General features: G+C 40.4%; 1 protein-coding gene and 1 long non-coding RNA gene across 2 annotated transcripts; one reads left to right on the top strand and one right to left on the bottom strand.

The window, feature by feature from the left end:
• Window positions 1-5,432: 5,432 nt before the first annotated feature.
• ankrd33ba (ankyrin repeat domain 33ba) lies at window positions 5,433-23,924 on the bottom strand. Its single transcript, XM_037757565.1, has 6 exons — window positions 23,005-23,924; window positions 10,650-10,779; window positions 9,869-10,009; window positions 8,476-8,617; window positions 7,998-8,196; window positions 5,433-6,912 (listed from the first exon to the last, which is right to left on the bottom strand). Exons 1-6 carry the CDS (start codon window positions 23,449-23,451, stop codon window positions 6,367-6,369), a joined length of 1,605 nt encoding a protein of 534 aa, XP_037613493.1. The 5' UTR covers window positions 23,452-23,924; the 3' UTR covers window positions 5,433-6,366.
• Window positions 20,036-21,245, top strand: LOC119480918. The gene is made up of 2 exons (XR_005205034.1): window positions 20,036-21,021; window positions 21,053-21,245. It is a non-coding gene; the product is annotated as an uncharacterized LOC119480918 (long non-coding RNA).
• Window positions 23,925-24,287: the final 363 nt, after the last annotated feature.

The raw sequence follows: 24,287 nt of genomic DNA, 5'->3' as shown, positions 1-24,287 counted from the left end.
AAAAAGCATTTTTCAGCTCTGTATACTAGAGAAGGTTGAATGATACGGTTCTAATATGTTGCACTCAAGTTTCCAAGTAGTCCTCCTCGATGGATTGTGTCCTGCACCTCACCTGGAGTATTTGAGCATCCCATGGTGAATTAGCGCCCAGCGCTGAGGGATTACGGCTCAGGTGGTGTTTTGAAATGAAACAGAAGCATCTCTCCAAGAGCTGTCCGCTGTTTTTCCTTTCCTTCAGCTCACACACACACACGCGCACACACAGCATGCACCAGGTGTTAGTGCATGTAATCCATCTTTACACAAGCATCTGCAACCAGGTGTTCCGTCAGTTTATGTTAGCCCAATAAACCAGCCAGTGCAGGCTTAGTTGGTACGAGCCTCTGTCAGCAAGCTGTAACACCCCATTAAAGCAGACACAATCTCCTTGACTCTCCGTGGTTTTATATAGTTCTCTCAATGTGGCAGAACTCTCATCCCCTGCCATGCCGCATTAGACTGACTGGGAGAACAGAACGAGAGCGAGACACTGCTAAAAATGCATTATACTAGCGTGCTCAGGAATCTCTGGTTGTATGAGTATGATGTCCACAATGAAGAAGGGAAATTGGATCAAGATCTATTCTTAAATTCTCATAAAAAATGCATTAAAAGGGATAAAATGTTATTCTAGCTAGTAAACATTAGGTCAGTATTTAGCACATAACACTGCAAAGATTTGTTCACTCTAACTATGACCACCCACACAGGAGAAGTGCTTTGAAATACCTATTAAATTGCCTTATAACATGAAGTCTAGGCACTTCAGATTTTGGGCTATTTTGCTTGCATAACATCTTCTTTCAGACTAATGGAAAGAAAAAAATCCAAAATACACATTTAGGTGTTTATTTGACTACTTTGTCTATGTGCATCTGCAGAACTCTCCTAAATTCCTCCAAAGTCAGCATTAGATAATGCCTCATTTGCATATTTAAATGTAAAATTTTACAAAACTTGTCATACAAAAAAATTGTCTCGATGCAAGTAATCAACTGGGAAAGTTTCATGGTAATATCTATTTGTTATATATTCTTACCCTATTCACCTGCAGTGTCTTCAAAATGTATGGAATTTTACAATACATAACTTTAAAGGCCGTTACTCTGAGCCAGAAATCTCCACTTCTGTATCACATACTCCAAACTTTCCACTTTCATTCCTATCTATATTCTGAAGGTTTTTACTGAGGGGTTTGTTCATACAGTATGATTCATAGCCTGATTCATAGAACATTTTATTCCTAAAATCATGGTGGAAATGGATTTTTTAGGGCTGTTGACAATATTTTCTGATTTATAGAGTGATAAAAAAGAGATATCCAATATCCCCTTTGTAAAAACGTTTAACTCTATTGTGTTAACAGAATGGAACAAGAATTTTGAACCTGGCTTTATCCAATGTTCAGATTTCTGTTCTGGAAATGTCTGCACATTAGCACATATTTAATAAGATAATGTATCATTTGCATATTTAGACATACAATTTCAGAAAACTTGAAATACAAGAAATAATTGTCTTGATTTAACCAACTGGGTCGTTTTTGTGGTAATATCTATTAGTTAAATATTTTTACCCTGTTCACCTTCAGTGTCTTCAAAATTTATGGAATTTTATTTTACACATCTTTCTCAAAATTTTTTTTTTTTTCTCAGACTCTGAGCCAGAAATCCCCACTTCAGTAGCACCTGCATACACCAAACTTTCCAGTTTCATCTGTATTCTGAAAGTTTTTGCAGACTGGTTTGTTCATATATCATTCCTAGCATGATTTATACAAGATTTTATCCCTGAAAACAGCAGAAATAGATTTTTTTAGAACAACTTTTAACTCTAATATGTCAACAAAATGAAACAAGAATTGTGAACCTGGCTTTATCCAATGTTCAGATTTCTGTTCTGGAAATGCATGCAAATTAGCACATATTTAAACATACATTTTCAGAAAACTTGTAATACAAAAAACCTGGAGTGTCTCTGCTTCAATATCAAATAATAGGGATGTAGGTTTAGTTTTCCTCATGATAGTATGAAGTCTGTAGAGAGACAGCTTTGTTTAATCTGGTAGACCCACTCATTGACTGGCTTAGTCATCTGCTCTGGTGCCAAGTAACAATATATACCCATGAGCAAGGCACTGCCCTCTCTGTGGGTATATTTAGGACATAAACATGCTTTTTTTTTGTTTTTCTTCAAACTCCGTAAAAACAGTCAAGGTTATAGTTTAAGGCACTTTACTCTCAGCGCCAAGTCCTCATTTGGAGCCACTTTATTAGCCCTGAGTATACACCGCCAGCTGTTAGCCATGTGGTCCCCAGGAACATTAAAACTGGCTCCAGCTAGTTGAGACTGGTCATTTCTGTGACACAGCCGCCTGAAAAACCTTCCACCGATGCTGCGGTTCACTCAGTCAACAGGCAACAGTGGGAGGGAAAGGTATTTCAGTCATTTGGGTTGAGACCTTTTTTGGATGTGCTCATGGTCATTCTGATAAGGCATCAAGGTTGACATGACAAATCTACGGCATTTGGGCTCCAGTTTCACCAAAACCAAACTACTTCCAGCTTCTGTTAATGTTCCAAGCATCCTGGGGTGGTACTCCTCAAACAAAACTAACCTATTTTCTGTTGTGTCGCTCCTGAAAATGTCTAACAGAAAGTGTAATGCAGTAGTTTTTATCAAGTTTTGGTGTTCCTCCTCCTGGGAGAAGTTTGTGTGTAAGAGAGCGGGTCTCTGCGTAGTTTTCCTCACTTCTTATCAGCGAGGGCACCGCCACTTACAGTTCATTTTTAGTTCAGACGTTGGAGATCATTCTGATGCTGATTTAATAGTGAGACATTTTCATTTATTCATACTTTTCAGCTTTTCAGAAATGGAATTCATTAAGAGGGACCTACTTTATCCTTGATTGCATCACAGTATCGTTTCACAGAATGCTAAAAAAAGAAATTAAAATGAAATGGTTCTCATACCTTCAGCACTGGGATAGATTACATTTTAGTTCTTGCTTCATCGTGACCATAAGGATAATAATATTTTTAAGCATGTATTATTTATAAATAAAACCGCAGATGTACTTGACTACTATTAATTTTGCCCCAGAGAAATATAATGATTCAATTACTTATAATTACATTTTTTTTTACTTCCCTGTACATTATATTCATCTACACACAAATATTGCTTCATGTTTCTTCTTGCTTTTCATGACACATAGTTAGAAAAATTACATAATCATATTTAAGATTTAACAACTATGTGTAGTGGTGATGTAATAACTACATCACACAACCTATCAAGCTGCAATATTATGTGTTGATCTAAAAATCCACATGTTAAAACATCAAATCATTGTTGCGTATTATTAGTTAAATAAAGGTGACATATTTGAATCAAAAGACATGTTAAGAAGTAACAACAATGCAATAGTTATATCAGAAATTCTGACATTGTTCTGATTATTCAGCAATATAATTAAAGAATACACTTCATGTCAATGCATATATTTGATCTAACATGCAGAAATCCTTAGGTGTTGTACCAAAACCAACCAGCAGAGGGCCCCACCTAAGGATTCCCCCCCAAATTCACAGGTTTGACAGAAGCACTCATTCACTGAATCAGGTCATCCTGTCTAAATCCCAGCCTGTAGCATCACAGCATGACATAATAGCTGCAACACTATCAGTGCCTTGTTTATTTGGCCTCTTTTGACTTTCTGTCAGGGGGTGTGGGAGGAGAATCGCTGACCAAGCCCTGTGGCGCTTCATAATCTCAGGTTACAATCTAATCCAACAGCTGTGTGTTGTAACTGTGAGCTACAACCGTGACCTAAATATTATCTGATGCATTCAGGTCTAATAGGTTTTGCCTCTCTCCCACACACACAACACAACACAACACAACACACAGCACACTCATGTGTTCATTCCTCCACACTCTGTATGAGTGAACTTGGAATAGACGATCAAAATTACCAGAATTAATATCGTTTTTATTCGTAAATATATAAATAATACACCGCATTGCCAGCAAAAAAGCTCATTTTCTTATGTTGATGTTAAATATGTTAATCCTGCGACCATTTACAGTTTAAGTGCAGGACTCGACTGCTCTTCTTTTGTCGCGTTCAAATGACTTCCTCTGGGCAAGTATCTGAGCAGATTGCCACTCTGAAGTCAATGAAGTTTATTTGAAGAAATTATTTGGTTGCGCGGTGCCCTTGCAACCCCTTAGCAACTCATCACCATGTATATTATTAGACACACGCTCTTGGATGGCACTTAACGCTGCAATCGCCACGAGGAGTTAGGACCCGTGAAATTGTGCTCTGAAAAATCCCGACAATATCACTGATCCTCTCGTGGCTTTGTGTGTTTTAACCTCAGCCATTATTTTCACTGTTCTAATGTTGAAACACGGAGCTGACCTCTTGCTCTATAACGGGTTGGCAGTTTTTTTTTATCAGAGGGTCCGTATGTTAGGGATTATCACTTCAATTCTACTTGTATTGTCGCATTGGCCGAGGCTCACCCTTCTGTTTAATAGATTAAATGCATGCCCCCAATGCTAAGATGTTTTATGAATATCAATAAGAGTAAAAAAAAACATCATTTTGTTATTAAAGGGACTGTTTGTAACTTTCAGAAATGCTTCTTAACAGCGACACCTGTGGCCGTGAAATCAACGAAAGTCAGCGTCGGGCTCGCGCTTGCTCGCTCTAAATATACCTGAACGAGCATCACTCAAAACAGTGAGGCGACACACGTCAGCTAAAACCACAATATCACTCTATATTTCAGCTGCTTGGCAGTAATGTTAGCTGACCAGACGAAGGTCTCTCCATGAACATGATTTAGATCTGATCTTAGTGTTGGCTTTTCCTGCCTCTGCGCAGGCTGATGTAGCGGGGCTCTGCAGCGTGTCTCCCTGCTCTCTCCGCCCGCAGCCGGAGAGAGCAGAGGAGACACCGGCACCCGGGAGGTAACGAGACGATAACGTTACTCGCTGATGAGCTCCGTCACTTCACAAGACACGGGAAACCTCTGTTGGTCTGGAGGAGCTGCAGCAGTTATTTCTGCACAAACGTCCACTGTACATTCACTAGATATTCTCAGAGCTACTAACTCTTCTGCAGTGTGGAGTGAGCACGCGTTCACGTCTAGAGGTGCAGCGAGCTGAGCGAGAACGCGCGCGCTGTCTGAGTGAAGGCAGGCAGGGAGAGGAGGGGAGGCAGCGGCCACACGCGAACGCGCGTATGCGAGCGCGCATGTGTGGCGACCCGCTACATTTATACGCTTAAAAAGTTACAAACAGTCCCTTTAACTTTCCAACACAACATAGCGGAAGCATTTGAAATTATAGCAACAATAAAGCATCAATATTCCGCTCAATCGCAATCACATCCACAGTTAGCAGAAGTGTTTATTTTGTTCACATCATCCGTACCCTGTACACACCAAATCAATCAATCTCAGAGGTTTTTGCAATGTAAACATTTCAGAAGAACTTTCTTCCCACAACGGTAAGATTTAACATCGCAACAGTGCTTCACGTCAGTCTTGGTCTCGAACGTTAAGACTAGAAAACAGTTGTTTATATATATATATCAGTATGTGGAAAAAAGTCCATATTGAATAAAAAATACAAAGTTTGTCTTCAAAAAAGCGTTAAAATCTCTAATATAAAATATATATGCGAAATACATTCATGGGTTTGTCATTTTTTGTGAAGCAAAAGAAAAAGCATCTAAAAATATTGCTGTCAAATGCCATTAGATTTTTATATAAGCTTATGTTTAGCTTTCTCAGTCAATATGACACGACTATTAGTGTTCTCCACTGAATCATTTAAAGACATTATCCCATAACATCTTTAATAAATTCCATTTTTTAGGCAGAAAGATGTACAAATTTCTGCTGTGGTGTGTTAATTAATAAGTTTCTTCTCCAATACAGTGTAACACGCTAGAAAAAACACTGCTGTAACAAAATATATAGACTAGGCCATCCATCAAAAAGCAATAAATATGAAAAATAAGTTAGCTAAAAACATTTCAAGTATAAAATCCCCTGGGTATTCACTGTTTTGACATCATAAAGGACACTGAGCATTGTGCACTTCTAATGCTGTCCCGCAGCCATTTTTAAGAGGCCAACTGGCATCCCCCTCTTCCAAAACTGACCAGACAAGCAGTCTTCTGTCCTCTTTTAGGAACACATCTGGTACTTAGTATATCGTAGAAAACAAATCTCTCAAACTTTATAGTCTGTCCGGATTTTGCTTCTTTTTGGGGTAGTGTACGTGGCGTCTTCTGAGGCAATGATATCACTTCCTTTTCCCGGCAGCGAGGTGTCTCTTGGTTAAAGCCTCCAGCCTCCTCCTCTCGGCCTCCTCGGCTTTCTTCCTTTCTTCCTTTAGCTCCTTGTACCGCCACTTTGGTATCTGCAGCAAATGCCCCCCTCCGTCTTTGGCGCTGCTCTTCCTCCGGATCTTTTCTGGTTCATAAGTGGGCGCGGGGGCCTTGGACACCCTCACTTTGGGGACTCTGAAACCCGGCCTGACGCTGCTCCTCCTCAGCACCATGTGCATGGGCAGCAGGCTGGTTCTCCGCAGCTCCAGGGCTTCGTTATAAGCCGCCATGGTCAGACTGGAGCTCCTGTGTCGAGGCACCGCGCTCTGGGCCTGAAGGCTGGCCCGGCGGTCTGTTGAGTTCTTGGCCACCAGTGTGACCCGGGAGTTCTGGAAGAGTTTGAGGTGGCTGTCCACCCTGTCGGGGTTGATGGAGCGGAGCTCCTTGGCGCGCTGCTGGCGGATGATCTCGGGAACCGCATGGCGCCGTTTGCCAACACTGGGGGGGCTGTCAGGACACACCTGAAACAAAATCAACAATCAATCCATGAATAGTATTACTTGTTATGATATAGCAACCTCAGAACCCATCGGCTATCGGCCTGACAACGATTTAGCCTCTGGGGGCAAGACGTGTGTGACTGGATTGTTTCACAAGTAGCGAGTTTACAAGGTCATTTTAAACCAATAAAAGGTTTAATAATCGTCAGACGATAGCCGGTGGGTTCCTAGATTGCATTTTGCCCTATGCGTTCCACCCCTCTTGCTCTCCACACGTACACAAACTGAAACCAGGACGCTTCCGATACCAAAATCTTGTCCCGTAGCCTACATATTCTGTATATGAAAGCAGAATCTGTTTATAGAGATTATTACTACAGTAGCAATAGTAGTGATAATAGTAGAATTCAGTTTTGTTAATTATTAAAAAGCAGTGCTCAGTCTCCCTTTTGTTTGCAGCATTGCAGTGCTGGTAATCTTCCATGAATAACCTGCTTATCAGATAAGGCTGCCGTTAATTACATCCTTTAATTATTACGAGCAAATCCCATGAAAAAGCGGAGAATTTGCTGATGAAATAAAAGACAAATGAGCGCCAGATTTATCCTTTTAATAGCATAATTAACACAATATTATCATTAGTTTATTTGCACATCAATTCTATGAAACAGCCGTGCTAGAACTACTTTATTCTTCTACTTGTTAAGCACAGAAACCGAATTAATTTGCACACAAACACAAATATTGACTGTTCTGTCAAATTTGAAGTCTGTGGGAGGTGATTTCCACATTGTACAAGAATGTTTGGCTCCAAACTGAAGATAAGAAAATGAGCCCTGATATCTCCAACTATGCTGAGTATGTACGGACACCACCAGGAATAATGCCGAGGAGAGCAACTTTAAAAAATCCTTCCTTATCGCAGAGAGTAGTTACCCGCTTCACCTTATCTCAGCTTACATTTGCAAAAATGCTTGTTGGCATGAGGGAGAAAGTGAGGGGCATGCAGGTTGGGAATGATGGATCTCGTGAGACACTGTTTAATGCCGATTAATGAATAAGTAGATAATGAAAGAGTAAACAGTATCTAGAGCTTAATTACTCACTGTATGGCATGCCACAGCAATGAAAGGGCTCCTCATGGCAGTTGTGACGCAAACCATGTGGTCGATAACGCCTTCATCCTCAGGGTTGGTGACATTCGAGATGTTGAAGAAGTCCCGCAATGTGTCCGACAGGCGCTTCAGACAGCCGCGGGGCTCCTGGGCTTTGGCCGCCAGTGATGCCAGCGGGGGCCACTCTAGACTGGGAGAACACATTTGATATAAATCCATCATAAAATAAGTCATAGACTCTCTCAAGGCTACTTTAGTGTTGCTTGATGCATGTATAATATTGTATGTTCTGTACTTGGGCTGGGTATTTCCATGTAGTTCACTCCTGCCACCTCAGCCACTTGCACAGACCCTCCTTAAATCTTACACAAAACTTTTTTTTGACCTTGTGTTGTCTAAATCCCCATCTCTTGCAATACATAGCCAGAAAAGACAGTGCAGAAACCATGTGAACCAGCTATGAGTTTACCTGTATGTATCATTGTACTGGCGCGGGCAGGACCGCTCCATCAGGCGCGTCATCACCCAGGCAGTTTCATAGCGGCCCGTAAACAAGGCCCAGTCCCTAGCAGTGAAGTGGCGGCCATGGTCCCTGGCGTCCATGGAAGCTCCTGGTGGTGACACAGCAAAGAAGGTTAAATATGACAAAGAAAGAGTCTAAGATAAGGTGGATAAACAGAGATATGGGTTAAAATTAGGGCTGTCAATCGAATTTTAATTGTTCAAAATGTACCTTAAAGGGAGATTTGTCAAGTATTTAATACTTTTATCAACATGGGAGTGGGCAAATATGCTTGCTTTATGCAAATTAATGTATATATTTATTATTAGAAATCAATTAATAACACAAAACAATGACCAATATTGTCCAGAAACCCTCACAGGTACTGTATTTAGCATAAAAAATATGCTCAAATCATAACATGGCAAACTGCAGCCCAACAGGCAACAACAGCTGTCAGTGTGTCAGTGTGCTGACTTGACTATGACTTTCCCCAAACTGCATGTGATTATCATAAAGTGGGCATGTCTGTAAAGGGGAGACTCGTGGGTACCCATATAACCCATTTTCATTCACATATCTTGAGGTCAGAGGTCAAAGGGACACCTTTGAAAATGTTTTTCCTTTGGAGTTTGGAGCATTATTTTGCCTCCTTTGCGACAAGCTAGTATGACATGGTTGGTACCAATGGATTCCTTAGGTTTTCTAGTTTCATCGGATGCCAGTATCTTAACTCTAGCTTTAAAACTGAGCCCGCTAAAAATCGCAAGTTGCGTTAATGCGTTAAAGAAATTAGTGGCGTTAAAACAAATTTGCATTGACGCGTTATCGAGTTAACTTTGACAGCCCTAGTTAAAAGATAAAAATAGGTGGAGATAGAAAGAGTTACATGTTCTCAGAAGTGAAGAGGAGAGCAAAGAAATGTTGAAGAAACATGTTGAAAAATGTATCTCAAGGTGTCATTCCGATCATTAAAGTTAAAATGAATTCCTGACTTAAAACCCCCTGTCTTGATGATTTGGTATCAAATCTCTCCATCAGTTTCATAGTTATGGCTAAAAAGAGAATAATCATCTAATAACTAAAATCTGGATCGCTGCCAAAACGTATTCAAATTGTCCATCTGTCCACCAATTTTACTGAAAATCTGTTCATATTTTTTCTTGATGGCAGAGTAATGGCAGAATAAATGTCTTTTGTGGGTGTTATCAGTTAAATCTGTCCCAAAAAAATCAAGGTAATTTGTAAAATCCAGACACATTTCTGAGTAATGTGTCTGTGTATGAAATCTGCGCGTTTCCTCTTTTCTGCTCTCATAGAGTTTTGTACATTTAGTTTTTTCCAGACATATTTTCCTCACCTGCCATCATGAGCGAGCGCACACATTCCACCCGGCCCTGCATGGCAGCTTTCATCAGCGCGGTGAAGCCGTGGCAGTTTCTCCTCTCGATGTCCAACCCGGAGTAGTAGTTCAGCAGATAGTTGGTGATTGTTATGTGGCCTTGAAGAACAGAGGGACGGACAGTAGTTAATGTAGGTCACAATACACCGTCTGGCTTGGATAAGAGCTGCTGAAGGCTCATTCACACTTGTCTATCATATTTTGGACAGGCGAGATCCACGTCCATACGGCTGGTCCTTATTCGCTTTCACACTACACACTCATTACTTCTGTTTCCAAAAGATTAAGTACAGCGAGTTCAGACTTTTTCATGCTAGTCTGTGTGTGTTCGTCTGTGTCAGCATTAGTGCCAAACTGCCTGTGTGTGTATATTTGTATCTGTGCGTGCATGTGTTCATCAGCGCTGTGAACCAGAACTGTCAGCGCCTGCGTGTGTGTGTAACTAAGCCAATGTTTGATATACTGCTGTGTTCATTTGTGTGTGTGTGTGTGTGTGTGTGTGTACTTGTACAGCTATCTTTGTGAGGACCAATTTGAGTTTTAGACCTTCAGAGTGAGGACATTTTTGGAAAGTGAAGACATTTTGGCTGGTCCTCACATTCGGACAGATCTTCACAGGCCTGTTTGAGGGTTCAGACTTGGTTTTAAGGTTCAGGTTAGAATTAGGTTTAGGTTAGGGTTAGGGTTAGGCATTAAGTACATAACTGTGTTTGCGTGCGTGCGTGTGTGTGTGTGTTACCTGCTTGAGCAGCGGTGATGAGAGCTGTGTTTCCCTCGCTGTCCTGCCAGTTGACATCCAGATGCGGACACTGAGACAGCGCTATGACGACGTCCACGTAACCTTGGTAACTTGCAACCAACAGCCCCGTCTGAGACACAAAACAAAAGTGACAGGAGAGGAGTTAAAAGACGAGGGAAAAGGGAGAGAGGCTTAAATTTACAATGCGCAAAATGTTCAGGAAAAAAAAAACATTCATTCACAGCAGTCAGTAGAAACCCAAAAGACCTGGAGGCCATCTCTCCCAACTTATATCCTTGAATAACTGTGACATCTGTTGTCTTTTCATTGAGAACTGAACCGTCTTGAACTCAGCGGAAAAATAAGCTGTCTCCCCGTCTGATGTTGTTGTGTACTTTCGTGTGTGTGTGCGTGTGTCTGTGTGTGTGTTCATACCAGAATAAGAACCCCTTTTATGTGTGTGTGTGGACGTATGTGTAAATGTTTGTCTGTGAGTGTGAGTTTTTCAGGAGTCCTGGAAAACTCCTGTAAAAGTCGGGTGCTTTCCGGAAGGTGCACACTCCATCAGCCAAGACAAACAGGTTTACCACCAGTGGAGAGATGGGGAAGGGGGTTGGAAGCGGCGAGTAGATTTTCAGGAACACAGAGTTCTCAGTTGACATATCATATACACGGTGTATTTATACATTTATACATTACATATTTCTGTTAGAAAGAGATGCCTTTCACTTTCAGTCAGAGCACAGGTGGATAAATGCTGAGTTTTCCTACTGGAAGCCAGAATTGTAACCTTAGATCTTGATAACACACCTGTAAGAGACAACAAATTGTATATTTGTGACTTGATAGCTAATGTTAGCACTGTCTATTTTGTTTTTAACCTGCAGTATAGCAGCTCTGACTTTTGAAAGCATGTCTTTCATTCTTCAGACCAATACAACTGTGTCTTTTTTAAAGTTTTTTTTTTCTTTTTTTGCTCCATCGAAGGCATAAAGCTTACATGTATTACATTTAAATCTGCCTCCAAATGGAACTCAGGAGTTTAATTTCAATGTGAGAAGTAAAATACACAATGTTCTTGATGTTCAACTGGTTAAAGTCGTGAGTCGGTTTCTAGGCAACTGACAAAACAGTGGATACTATAAGTTCTTCATTAAAAACGGTATAAATGTTATTGTATTTCACCTCAGGATGACAAGCGTAACTTGTGAAGCCGCTGCGGCTATCGGAAAAATGTAATTTGCGGCAAAGTCAAACAAACAATGTGTTTTTCACAACGACCTACTGATTGTAAAGCTGGCGGACCCTACAGGGACTCTTAATTAGTGCTTTATTAAACCCAGGTGTACTGGAAAGGTCAACCAGCCAAACCTAGTGCTGTCAAAACACACACAGACGGTGCATGCATCAGCTGCAAGACAAATATTTATATATTCTGCTACAGGTGTGTGCTGAACGTACGCCAGGCATGGTTTAGGCATTTTCATTTAGACCTTGTATTTCCAGTAAGAAAAATAAATCCCCAATTCACTTAAACAGCTTTAAAAGAACAGTGTGTAGCATTTAGGGGATCTATTGGCAGAACTGAAATATAATATTAATAATTGTGTTTTGCATTAGTTTATAACCACCTGACAATAAAAAATCATTGTGTTTTTGTTACCTTAGAATGAGCCATTTACGTATATCTACATACAGAGCGGGCAAAGAATGTATATTGCCAAGAAGTGAAAGTCAATTGTTTGTTCCACTCCAACATTAGCGCCCAGCAGCGAAGCTACGCTTCCGCCATTTTGGACTGAAAGCGACTACCGGACGGCAGTAAAACGACCGCCTAAAAAGTGCCGTACAGAAGTAAAACAAAATTATTTCTATTTCATTATCATATTTAATGTCTTTACCGAAATTACATGTGTTGAACAATAAAAACATTAGAAATATCAGTCCAAAATTGCGGCTGTCCTCTCACAGAGCTGGCCTCCATGTTTCTACAGTAACCCGGAAGGGACAAACCAAACGCTGGTTCTAGATCCCTATCTCAAGCCAATGTTTGGTTTGCTTTTTCGCGTCAGCCACCGTAGTTCTCCTACATGCTTGACACACTGGAGAAGTTTCATTTGGTTGCAATTTGCAACCTCACCGCTAGATGCCGCCAAATCCTACACACTGCACCTTTAAAGGCTTTTCCAATGAAGGCATTGCTTTAGATTTAACCAACTTTGCTAAAATAGAGGGTGGTAAAAATCAGACTGTGACTGCCCTATCTGCTACATCAGGCTATATCGTACTGTACATAACCTAAAAGAATAAGGTATGATGACAGTACAGAGTGCATGTCCTGTGTTTTTGAACTATGCCAGCACAGACATGATGATTAAAACAGAAGCAATATGTAATTATCATCTCCTCCCTGCTGTGAAATGAGAAAAAAAAAAGATCGATCACCGATCACTGTATAAAATCATCATGGGGTACTGAACTTTGTACATATTTAATGACATGTGAACAGAGTGCTGCAGAAATGAGTCCTAAAACCCGGAAATGAGTTCGCATTTTAGCACTTCTGGTTCCCTCGTTTCAAAGTCGATGGGTATTTTGATTGGGTTTTTGGTTAGATGCCTGAAATGAGGTCCGTAGTTAACACGAGCTGCATACATTTTAACGTTTTGTTCTACTATAGAAAATACGTCAGTAAATATCCCACTTGCAAATTTTGAAGCTTTTACGTGTCTTAGAAAAGGTGGTTGCTAACAAGTGGAAAAATAAGACTACTAAACGTCATCACGCCGAACACAATAGTCCGCCTTTAGCTTAGTGGTGGTGACGTGAAGTCATGCGAACGTGGTGTAGTTCGTTTATAGCCTGACGTTAGCTTTTTACTTCTTGCACATCCCGTTTACCCTTCATAAATCATAAAAGCGGTGTTCATTTGTGAAGATTATATTGCTGAATAAAACGTGTAAGTATCATAAACGTTTGTTTGCCACAAAATACGTCATCCCTGCAGCTCTCTATATCAGACCTTTGCCACAAAGAGTTAAAAATCAGACTTAAGAAATCCATTCAAACTTCACTAGAAAGAGTGAAATATTAGTGTTTAGGTAAATTGTTACAATTTGTTCCATATTTATTATATTCCTTGAGCGAACGTGTTTCATGACCCTTCTTCTGTGACATGATGTTCTCTTCACAAGAGCACTCATAAAACCTACTTGCACCTCTTGGCACGAGCACACTGTGTGACTCCAGCAAATTATTCTTTCAAACTCTGGTATGGATGTGATGAAAAGTTCTGTCTTCGCTGAAATGAATAAATATAACAATGACTGAAGATTGGTACAGAGAGGGCCTAAAGGTTTATAGAAACAAAGTGGGTGCCAACCTCCCCCATATCTATCGACTACACACACACACACACACACAAACATTATACTGACAGAGTGTGAAAGGATAGAGTGCTGCCTTTATTTGTATTAATCTGTATCAGACTGAACACATAGCAACAGTTAGAATGCAGCATTTACACTACATGTACAGTAGATGTTTTTTTCACCTGTAAAAACAAACTGAATTTAAGATTTTGGCTGTAACGAAGCCAGGCTGTCAGCCAGCAGGAGATGTAGTCACATTAGTGCTGTCAGCCCTGAGCGTTTTAAAGGGGAAAAGGTGGAGAGAGGTCCTGCCGAGTAACTGCGGGATTGTCTGGAAGAAGTTCACTTAAACTGGCACAGCTCCAGATTGCTCTATCTGGTCAGACACATGCATGTAGACCTTGTCTATGTTTCTCTCTCTCACTCTCGTACACACACACACACATTCTTGGCAAGCCTCCAGCCTTGCTGTGATGTACTTTAGCAGCATGCCCTGCAGCATGTCTGGACCAATCTCAGTCGTCTGGCAATGTCCTATTTTCTCTGTGAACCTTTTTTCCACACACACACACGCACAAGCATTTAACTTCTTTTGTACCCCTTTTCTCCCAGGCTCTAGTTTTACTACTCAGCACATCCCTATTTGGGATATTTGTTATGTCTGTCGGGCTCTGATGCACTTTACCGGCGGCTGCTGGCAATGTTAGTGACTGAAGAATCGGAGAGAAGAGCACCGGCGAAATGCACACACAGCGTACAATTGCAGGGATGCACCTGAATCGAGAAAAAGGCAATCATGTACTACACAATATTACCCACTCAATGACTAACTGTGAGGCTGGAGGGATAAAAATAACAACACTACCAGGTAGCTCAACAGCCCTGAAACAATCAAGAGAGGTACTTCCAGGGATGGATGAGTGTGTGTGTGCAGTGCATGTGTGTGTGTGTGAGAGATAGGGATTCAGTGAAATGTAAAGAGAGACTTTGAACGCGAGATTCAAATCCTCGCCGATAGTTTTTCGGAGGATTATTTATTTTGTATGTAGGCCAAATGAAGGTGCACACTATGGCAATTTTAAAGCTTTCATTACTTGATGCTGATGGACATAGACATACGTTCTTCCTGACTGTAATCTGCTCTGTTCCATTACACTGGATTGGAGCTGCTCTCATAAAATTAGGTGGGGGGGGGTTTACCCTCAAAACTTCCCTTTGATGGAAGTGTTTCTTGACATGTTCTTTTATTATAGCTTGTAAAGTGAAGTATAAAGTAGCATATGTTACGTTTGAAGCCAAAATGCCCTGTGGTGCTAAGTGCTGTTTGGCGGGGTCTCTTGATACTTTACAGGATCAACACTGAAAGATGCTCTTCTGAATTAAGATTACTCAAATCTCTTCATTTCTTGTGCATTATTATGGGTTATGAATGTGGATATAAGGCATTTTTTTTCCATATAGCTGTCTAACAGTAGTAATTTAAGCTGTCTGTCCCTGTAAAACATTCAACATTTGGGAAGATCCATCCTGCTGGTAAGCTTTCAAATTTAAATTGATTATTGGTAATAACAAAATTAGAACATATTCACAGGTACAGTTTGAGTTGGTTCAGCTGGCTCACTGAACCTCCTTAGAAATGCATCTTATATTTTTTATAACAGAATAAGAAACCAACAAGATAAGATAGATAGATCTGTGGTCTGACATGTATTTACTTATAGCCTAATAACATCGGACACTCTCTGTCCACACACCGTTAAATATGCACTTTCTGTTACGCCATGTAAACAAACCACGTACCTATCAGCTGTGCGGTCAAGATCAGACTAGAGACGTAACCACTTAAAAGATGGGTGATAGCCTACTTGCTATTTTCCAACGTTTGTGTTTTATAAACAGAAAACAGGTTTTATACTGCGATATTTACTGAAGATTTGCCTACAATACAGCCAGCAGTATGTCAACTCTCAGGTGATCTCCTGGTGATCTCCCTCCAGCCTGCCGCCTCCTTATTTAGGTTTCTGTAGTGAAATATGGAGGTATCACAGGCCTGTAGATAACTCCTCATTTCAACTTCACGAGCCGTTCCTCGTCCATTGCAGTGCTTTCAAAGCGAGCGACAGGAATAAATAGAAGTCTCTCAAAAGTTCAGCGTCATTCTGTGCAGCGCCGCTCACGGCCAGTCAATAGAAAACAATGCAATCAAACTGATTTTGTCACTGATGCTTGCATTGCATTCTGTTTGGAAGGTGTAATATTTAGGCTACACGCATCCAAATACATTAGACCTCTCTGCATTGTACACATTACATTCCCTATAGATTTTTTTGTGAACCCGCCCAACCTTAAAGTTCAAACTGTGCCTATGAACGTATGTCATAACAAACCACGATGATACATAGAGATTCCTTAGCGAAATTAATTTTAATTTCAGTTGAACTTGAACTAAAACTTGCATTCGCAATCAAGGTCAGTGGGTTCTGATGCCGTCTAAATACAGACAGACACACACACACATGCTGGTCAACGTATTATTAGCCTATATAGGCACACAGACAAAGACACAAACACACCCGCAAAGTAATCTGGGGACTATCCAAAGCTAGGAATAGAAAGGCTTAGCCGTGTCAGTCAGCGACACACAGAGAGAGAGAGAGGGGGAGGGAGACAGACGTAACTGTGCATCTACAATTGATGCGAGAATGGTGTAATAATTGGCTCCAACGAGGGTGACACAACACCCAGAGTAACCCTTAACGTTCCTTATAGGCACTCAATAAATACAGCATTCCCAGCCAATGTTCAACTGTGTTATCAATTGCATCTTAATCGAATCATATAAAGCAAAGTACATGTTTGCACTAAGCATGGAAAAGCATGGTTGAATTGACTTCAGCTGGTACTGATATGACAGAGAATCTGGAATAATTAACCAATAATCAATTTCCAATTTTTGTTTAGTATAAGTTTTAAAATTGATGGAGCTAATCAGATATTAGAAATATCCTAATCCTTATTAGTCCAGTGATATGCTTCTTTATGCCCTATGATATTTATCATTCTACTACTGCTGGAAAATGGCAAACTCCATCCCACAAAAACTGTAGCATCATTATCATATACACATAAACAATGAGGATAGCATCCCAGCCCAGTAGGAACCGGTTTAATCTCCCCTTAATGTCTAGTAGGGCTGCACAATTAATCGAATATTAATCACGATCATGATTTTGGCTTCCCACAATTAAATGAATATGATCGCCTGCTATATATTGACATTTAAAATGTGTGTTATGCTCATAGAAAACTCAAATCAAGCGCTTCCTAAACTAACAGCTATAGCCACCAGCCGGTGATCGAGATGTTTTGGCTTCACTATACAACCAATGAGTTTATGATTAAATTAAGAGCATAAAATTGTTTATCTAGCTCTTAATGTTGCACCAGATTGAAGGATTTAACTTTAAAATGTAGCTAACAAAAGGATAGGGTGAATATTCCTGTATTTTTTTTCATATTGCAATACATATAGCAGAAAAGAAAATATTGCAATGTCTGTTTTTTCTAACATTTTGCAGCCCTAATTTGTACATTAGCAGGAATTTAGCACAGCATGGAAGTGAAAGTCTGTTTATTTTAATGTGAAAGTGCAATAAAAATATGTTGTCACTAACATTAAAAAATAATCGTGATAAGTAATCGTGATATTAATATTGATCAAGATCATCGTGATTGTCATTTTGGCCATAAATTGTGCAGCCCTAAAGTCTAGTATCAGCCCTCCACGCTTGAGCAACCGAGAGCCTGCTTCCCTTGTGAGTTTCCCAATGTGACTTCTTCAATAAACCAATCTAACTTCCTTCTTATTTCCTAAATAAGGGCTTCCCCACATTGTATTTTTGACTTCCAAATAAGTACTGCCCGAGGCTAAATCCTGCAAATCACTCAAGCCGCAGGCAACCTGTATCTCTGCAGCCTGCAAGTAGAAAACGTTGCATTCGTTTGGCATTTTACAGTACATCTTTGTGTTCAAGGACACACACACACACACACACAGGCAAATACACTCTAGACCACCCTCAATCACATACACCAGAAGCACTGACACAGGCGCACTGGGCCATGTTTCTGTCAATAGCCTCCCTGTTAACTGTGTTTCAGTCAGCAGATGAGCGTTCACATGGCTGTATCAAATCAGATGTGTATGACTGTCGCTTTGATTTTTCCACTCATCTGTATTTGCTAGCAGCATCATGTTTGCTACCATCTGCGCTGCCAAAATTTCTGTCTCTCCCCCGCCTGTGCTTCATTTAGTCTGCTCGCCTGTTGGCCTGATGGTCGATGTGTGTGTCGGTCTGCCTGTGTGACAATCTGTGGATGACTTTGTCTCCTGTTTCCTGCAACGCACTGTATCTGTCCTGCATGGCTCGTCAACTGATCACAACCTATTTGAAAAGTTTGTTTGTGTTCTAGAGGAGGACTGTGTTTGTGTTTGTGACAGAGAGAGAGTGGGGGGAGTAACAGTCAGGCAGGGTGGCCTCATTTAAGCTGATTGAATTATGTGTGTGTGGTTGCGTGTGCATGTGTGTGTGCGCGTATTTATTGAGTTTTCATGTGAGCATGACAACGTATCCAATCCACTGCACAAGGGGAACAAACGTAGTCCTAAACAAGGTCAGAGGTCACCGATTACATTGATATATTAATATATATTAACATTCAGAAGAGATAACTATGATGTTTGCTGACTTGCATTCATCTTTTACTTGTTTATAACACAATGCACAACAGTTTGCCGTAATCTCATCCAGCACATCCGCTTTCACAGTCACAACACTGAGAATATACTGTAGGGATCCTGACACTGACAGCATACTGTATGTAATTACTGTGCCGTAATCATATACAAGGAGAATTAAGTACACGTATGACCTACATAATGGCTTGTCATTAAGTTTCTTGCCAGATTTAGCATTCATGCTGTGTTAGTTGTAACATGGACAGTCTGTCCCTGTCTTCGGAGGGTACAGGGGATGACACAGTGTGTTTGTGTCTGGCTTATTATGTTGAATTACAGTTAATCAAGTTTCAACATGTGAGCTAGTGGAAAGAAAATTGGTTCGCAACAATATTCAAATAGTCCTACAAAACATGCTGGGAAAAAAATAATATAAGAAATATATAAATTTAGGGGTATGGGTCTTCTCATTAGCCTAAATACTACAGTATATTCTCAAGTTACCATGGAACGTTAACTAAAAGTGTAGGGTTGTAGTGCTCAATGTAGATATAGCCTATAGGTGATGTCAATCAAATTTCCTTTGCATTCCTAGATGCCCATTTTGAAACATTTGTTATTTTTGTCTTTTTCTGTCACATGGGTTCATTTTTTCCAATGTTGCTTGAAGCTAGTTGACTTGTTTTTCTAGTTTTATCCTTAATCCGTGCCATGAAGAAGATATTTTGTCCAATCCAGAGGGATTGTTGATGTCTGCTTAACTTTTTATCATGACCATATTAGTGTGATTTAATTAGGGGGTTGGCTATGAACCACAGAGCCAAATAGACCCTTTTGTGGATGCTTTGGTGCAAAAATCTACCGTCCCTGTTTGCAATAAGATATCAAAACGCACACATCTGACATCTTATGTTATTTTTTATTTTTTTATTCATCTACATAGACACAAATTTCCCTTTTTTTTTTCGTGACGCTCAGCATGACTTTCAAAATCGTGTTTTTTGTGCGTTTTCCTACGAACGTCCAGCAACACCTGTCCCACGTGTCAGCTTCCACTCCAGTCATTTCAAAATAAAACTACTTAGTTAGGTTTAGGAATAGATCAACTTGGTTAGGTTTAGGCAACAAAACGACTTAGTTAGGTTTAGGAAAAGATTGTGGTTTGGGGTTAAACAACACTGAAGGTGACATAACTTAAGTACAGAAGTTACGTGACAAAATCTATTAGTTAGCTTAGTATAGTATTCCCTAAAAATGTCATAAAAAAAGTCATATTATTAGTCTTTGTTGTTATTGATAACCGCAAATGAATAATAATTTGTATAGGGGCAAGTAAATATTGACTGTGGGCATATACATTTCTGGGTCAAGCAAGGGAAAAAAATCATTAATGTTTAACCCTGCATCCACCATGCTTAGGTACCGTTATGCAAAACACAGAATCCCTACCAGCTTCTGGGCTGCCGTTCTGAAGCTGACCCCTGACCTCTGACCTCCCTGTTCAAGGGGGCCAAAGAAAACAGAGGCAACAAATTAGTATGCATGTGTCAAATAATATGGCTGAACCAGGCAAATGTACACTCTTCTCTGCATCTTCAGAGCTTTTTTAGTTCTCCAACATATCACCCTATAAACTGCTGATGAAGGAAAGGGGGAAATAGTGTACAGTATATCTGCTATATTTGGTCAAATCCAAGCCTGGAATGCAACGCCCCTCTTTGTCCTGCAAATCACATTGTCAGGCTGTCTGCTATATTAGGATGTTGACATCTGTGTCAGGATGTTGAACACACACACACACGTGAACTAATGAGCTTAACCGATTCATATCAACATGTGTTTCCAATGGAGGTTAGGGCCGAGGTCACAGGGCAGGGCAAAGCAAATGGTGAACGCACGAGCACACTTCCTGGTTATCTATATGCGAACAATAACCGTCTCTCACTGCTACACACACACAAAAGCATACTATATCCAAGCATCTGTTTTGCAGTGGCAACCAAATGAATAGTACATGTCATACAGCAGAGAAGAGAATTTCTTACATTCCAATGATGTCATTTCTACCCTTCCTTCCTATGACCTCATCAGTACTGTAATTACATACATACAGAGAAATAAGGAGGGGGAGCGGTGGTGAGAGATGATGGTGAAATTGTAGAAAAGATAGATGGGGGGTAGCCTCAAGGTTAGAGACACAGATTTGTGATGTAAGATCAGTAGTATGAAAACACAGATCAGCTGGAAATGTTCAATACAATTGGTCTCCAAACTTCTCTACTGGAGCTCTTTAGAGGCCAATGGTAGAAGGTTATCTTCTACAGTATATGTGAAGGTATAAACCCATGTGCCGGTAATGATATAATAGGGCTTTGCCAAGTGTTTTCTGAATAAAATGGTAAGACATTATCACAAATACACTGAGTCACAACATTACAAGATGCACGGCAGTTAATTCAATTAGCGAAATATCCAGATGAATGAAAACGTGTCTGGCGTTCCATCATTATGGATTTATCTCTTTGCCCCGGGCTGCAGTTCTTTGGCAGGAGTGAAGCGAACTTGAACATACTTTGATTGCAGTGAGGATATGATTTCCAATAATCTGTAACTCTTTTGATAAATTACCTTTAGTGAAAAATACAAATTTATTTATGTAATTTAAAGTCAACGGACTGAAGTTGTACATAAAGGATTATTGCTATTGATATCAGTGTTTCATGTTCGTAAAAGTCAATCATTCAACAAAAAAGCTACTGCTAATTCCCTATTGTGGAATTTATGGCTTTAAAATGCATCTTGGGTCATTAATGCTCTAAGATGCACTAATGCCATCATCTCATTGGTAGGTAATGTGTTTACCCACAGACTCCCACAAATTTAATCCAAATCCAGAATAAGAAAATGCAGTCAGATGCACACACACACACACACACACACACACACATATATGAATGTGCCTGCATCACCACGCACACAAACACACACACTCTCTCACACATACAGAGGATTGTGTGTGTTCTGCTAACCGTGTGAGACGTCAGTGTTTTTACAGAGCCTGAGGTTGCTTGCTCTTGCAAAACTGAGGTCTGTCAACACACACACACATATACACAGACAGACCTGTCAGAAAGTACCAGTTTGGTATGAAAAAAGATTCAGGATAAAGGTGTGAGCTTATTATGAAAAATAAACTGAACCAAGGAAATAAAGAAAACACGTAGAAGACTTTAAATGCGGCATTTTCAAGCGAACTGGCAAGAAACAGTTGAGAAACACACCTCTCCTTTTCAATAAATAGGAATATTAGATTGCTAATTGATTGCTTTGTGAATCTGACTATTAATTAACTGCTGCAATTAAGTTGTATTGAAGTTTTCAGGGAGACAGGCCAGCATGGGCCTGGAAATGTAAGCCTACCTTTATGCCTAAGACACTACAGCAACCTCAATACCCACTGAATCTGAGGCCCTTTAACTGAACTTGTTGCATTAAGTGACAGGGAGATGATGGAGGCTGTCTAGCAGTTTGATACTAATAGCTTACACACAAAAAAAAACTTACTGGACTAAAAAACTTCCACAAAGCCTTGTCCATCACACTAGTCTGTTTTGAGATATAGCTTACAAGTCAAGTTTTCATGTGGTCAGTGGTGGAATGTAACTAAGTAATTTTACTCAAGTACTGTACTTCAGTACAATTTTGAGGTAATTGAGTTTTTCCATTTTATGCTACTTTATACTTCTACTTCACTACATTTCAGAGGCAAATATTTTACTTTTTACTTCACTACATTTACAGCTTTAGTTACTATAGTTACTTTGCAGATTCAGATTAATACTCAGCAACATATAAACTCTAGCATTACTTTTAAAGTAATGGGAATTAGCTCCACGTTGCAGCTGCAATATTAAAGTGATGTACACATGAATGCATCACTACTTATAATAATCCAGTAATAGGCCATAGCCTAATATATTATGCATTCAGCAAAATTAATACTTTTTGTACTTTAAGTCTATTTTGATGCTGATACTTTTGTACTTTTACAGAATACTTTGAATGCAGGACATTTATTTGTAACAGAGTATTTATCACACTGTGGTATTGCTACTTTAACTTAAAGTTCTGAGTAGTTCTTCCACCACATGGTGTGGTAACACCAGTATCAAAGCTGACTAAAAGTAACTTATTACAGTAGTTGTGTGAAGTTAGCTCGGTCCTATATTAAAGTGCTTCATCCTACCCTGTTGTTCCTGTCCTTCTCCTTGACATCCTCCTCCTTCACTCCGTGCCTCATCATGATCCGGACGATGGCCGCGTTGTTGGAGCAGCTGGCCTGGAAGAAGGACAGCGGCTCGGGGCTCTCCGGAGACGGAGTGCGCTCCGAGTCCGCGAACAGCGCATCATCCGGCGGGTAGAAGGAGTCGTCCGACGCGATGCTCCGACAATCATCCAAGTCCTCGAAGTCAACTTCTTCGAATTCATCATCATCTTCTTCTTCCTCTTCTTCATCGTCCTCCTCCTCCTCGCAGGAGCCAAGGTAGTCCTCGTCGTCGGAGTTGGACAGCGGCGGCTCCTCGATTATAGTCGGGTGGATTTTCCCGACTTTCTGCTGCTGCTGCTGCTGGAGCTGTTTGACCCGGACCGACGAAGCGCCTCCTCCATCCCTGTCGTCCGTGATCAGCACCATCTAACCCCCGAGAATAGAGCACTGTCCTCGGGGTAGAGAGTGCAGCCTGGCGCGCTGGAGCTGGAGCATGGAGACTGGCTGTCTCTCTCCAAGACAAATCAAACTATTTACCTTTTAACAAGTCTCTTACATCGCATAGATCTCTTTAGATTACACAAACTCCTACCTCCTGTGGTAGACTAGTTGAGCATGTTGCGTGTGCAGTCACCCATTTTTTTTCGGAGAGCTGATGACATTATACAATTACGCACGTGTTGCAATGTTTCATTCGCGCGCATCAGCCAAAACGAAACCACGTTGTCACGAGAGAGAGCACATGGATGGAAATGACGACTTTTGCAAAGTGTGGAGCTCCAGCAGAAAGTAAAAGTGCTGCTGCGCACACCGACCGTCCACATGTAGGGCGGAGAGAGAGAGAGACAGACAGCAGCCTGTTAACCTATAGTCAACTAATCCGATTAGATGGGACTGGGACCTCTCTCTCTCTCTCTCTCTCTCTCTCTCTCTCTCTCTCTGTCTCTACTGACAACAGATTAATTCTAATCTCTTTGCGCAACTCAAATCTACAGTGAAACATGTTACAGTTTTTCTCGATTGTTTACACACATTTTCTGAAAGCATGCCTCATACTCTCAGAACTCTACACACAAATCAAAAAACACACACACACAATGGGCAAAACCCCTCAATTCTCCTGCAAAATGAAACTTTACATTCAAAACAATGTTATTTCTTCTCAAAATGGTATTTTGTTTTCAAATGACACACACAAACCATCATATGAATGGACATTTATAAGAACCAGTTGAACACTGATGTGCTCAATGTAAAACACT

The sequence above is a fragment of the Sebastes umbrosus genome, chromosome 21, assembly GCF_015220745.1.
Source record: "Sebastes umbrosus isolate fSebUmb1 chromosome 21, fSebUmb1.pri, whole genome shotgun sequence".
NCBI classification, from domain to species: Eukaryota; Metazoa; Chordata; class Actinopteri; order Perciformes; family Sebastidae; genus Sebastes; species Sebastes umbrosus.
The sequence above is the reverse complement of the archived record's forward strand: the minus strand, read 5'-3'. Positions and strand labels throughout refer to the sequence as shown.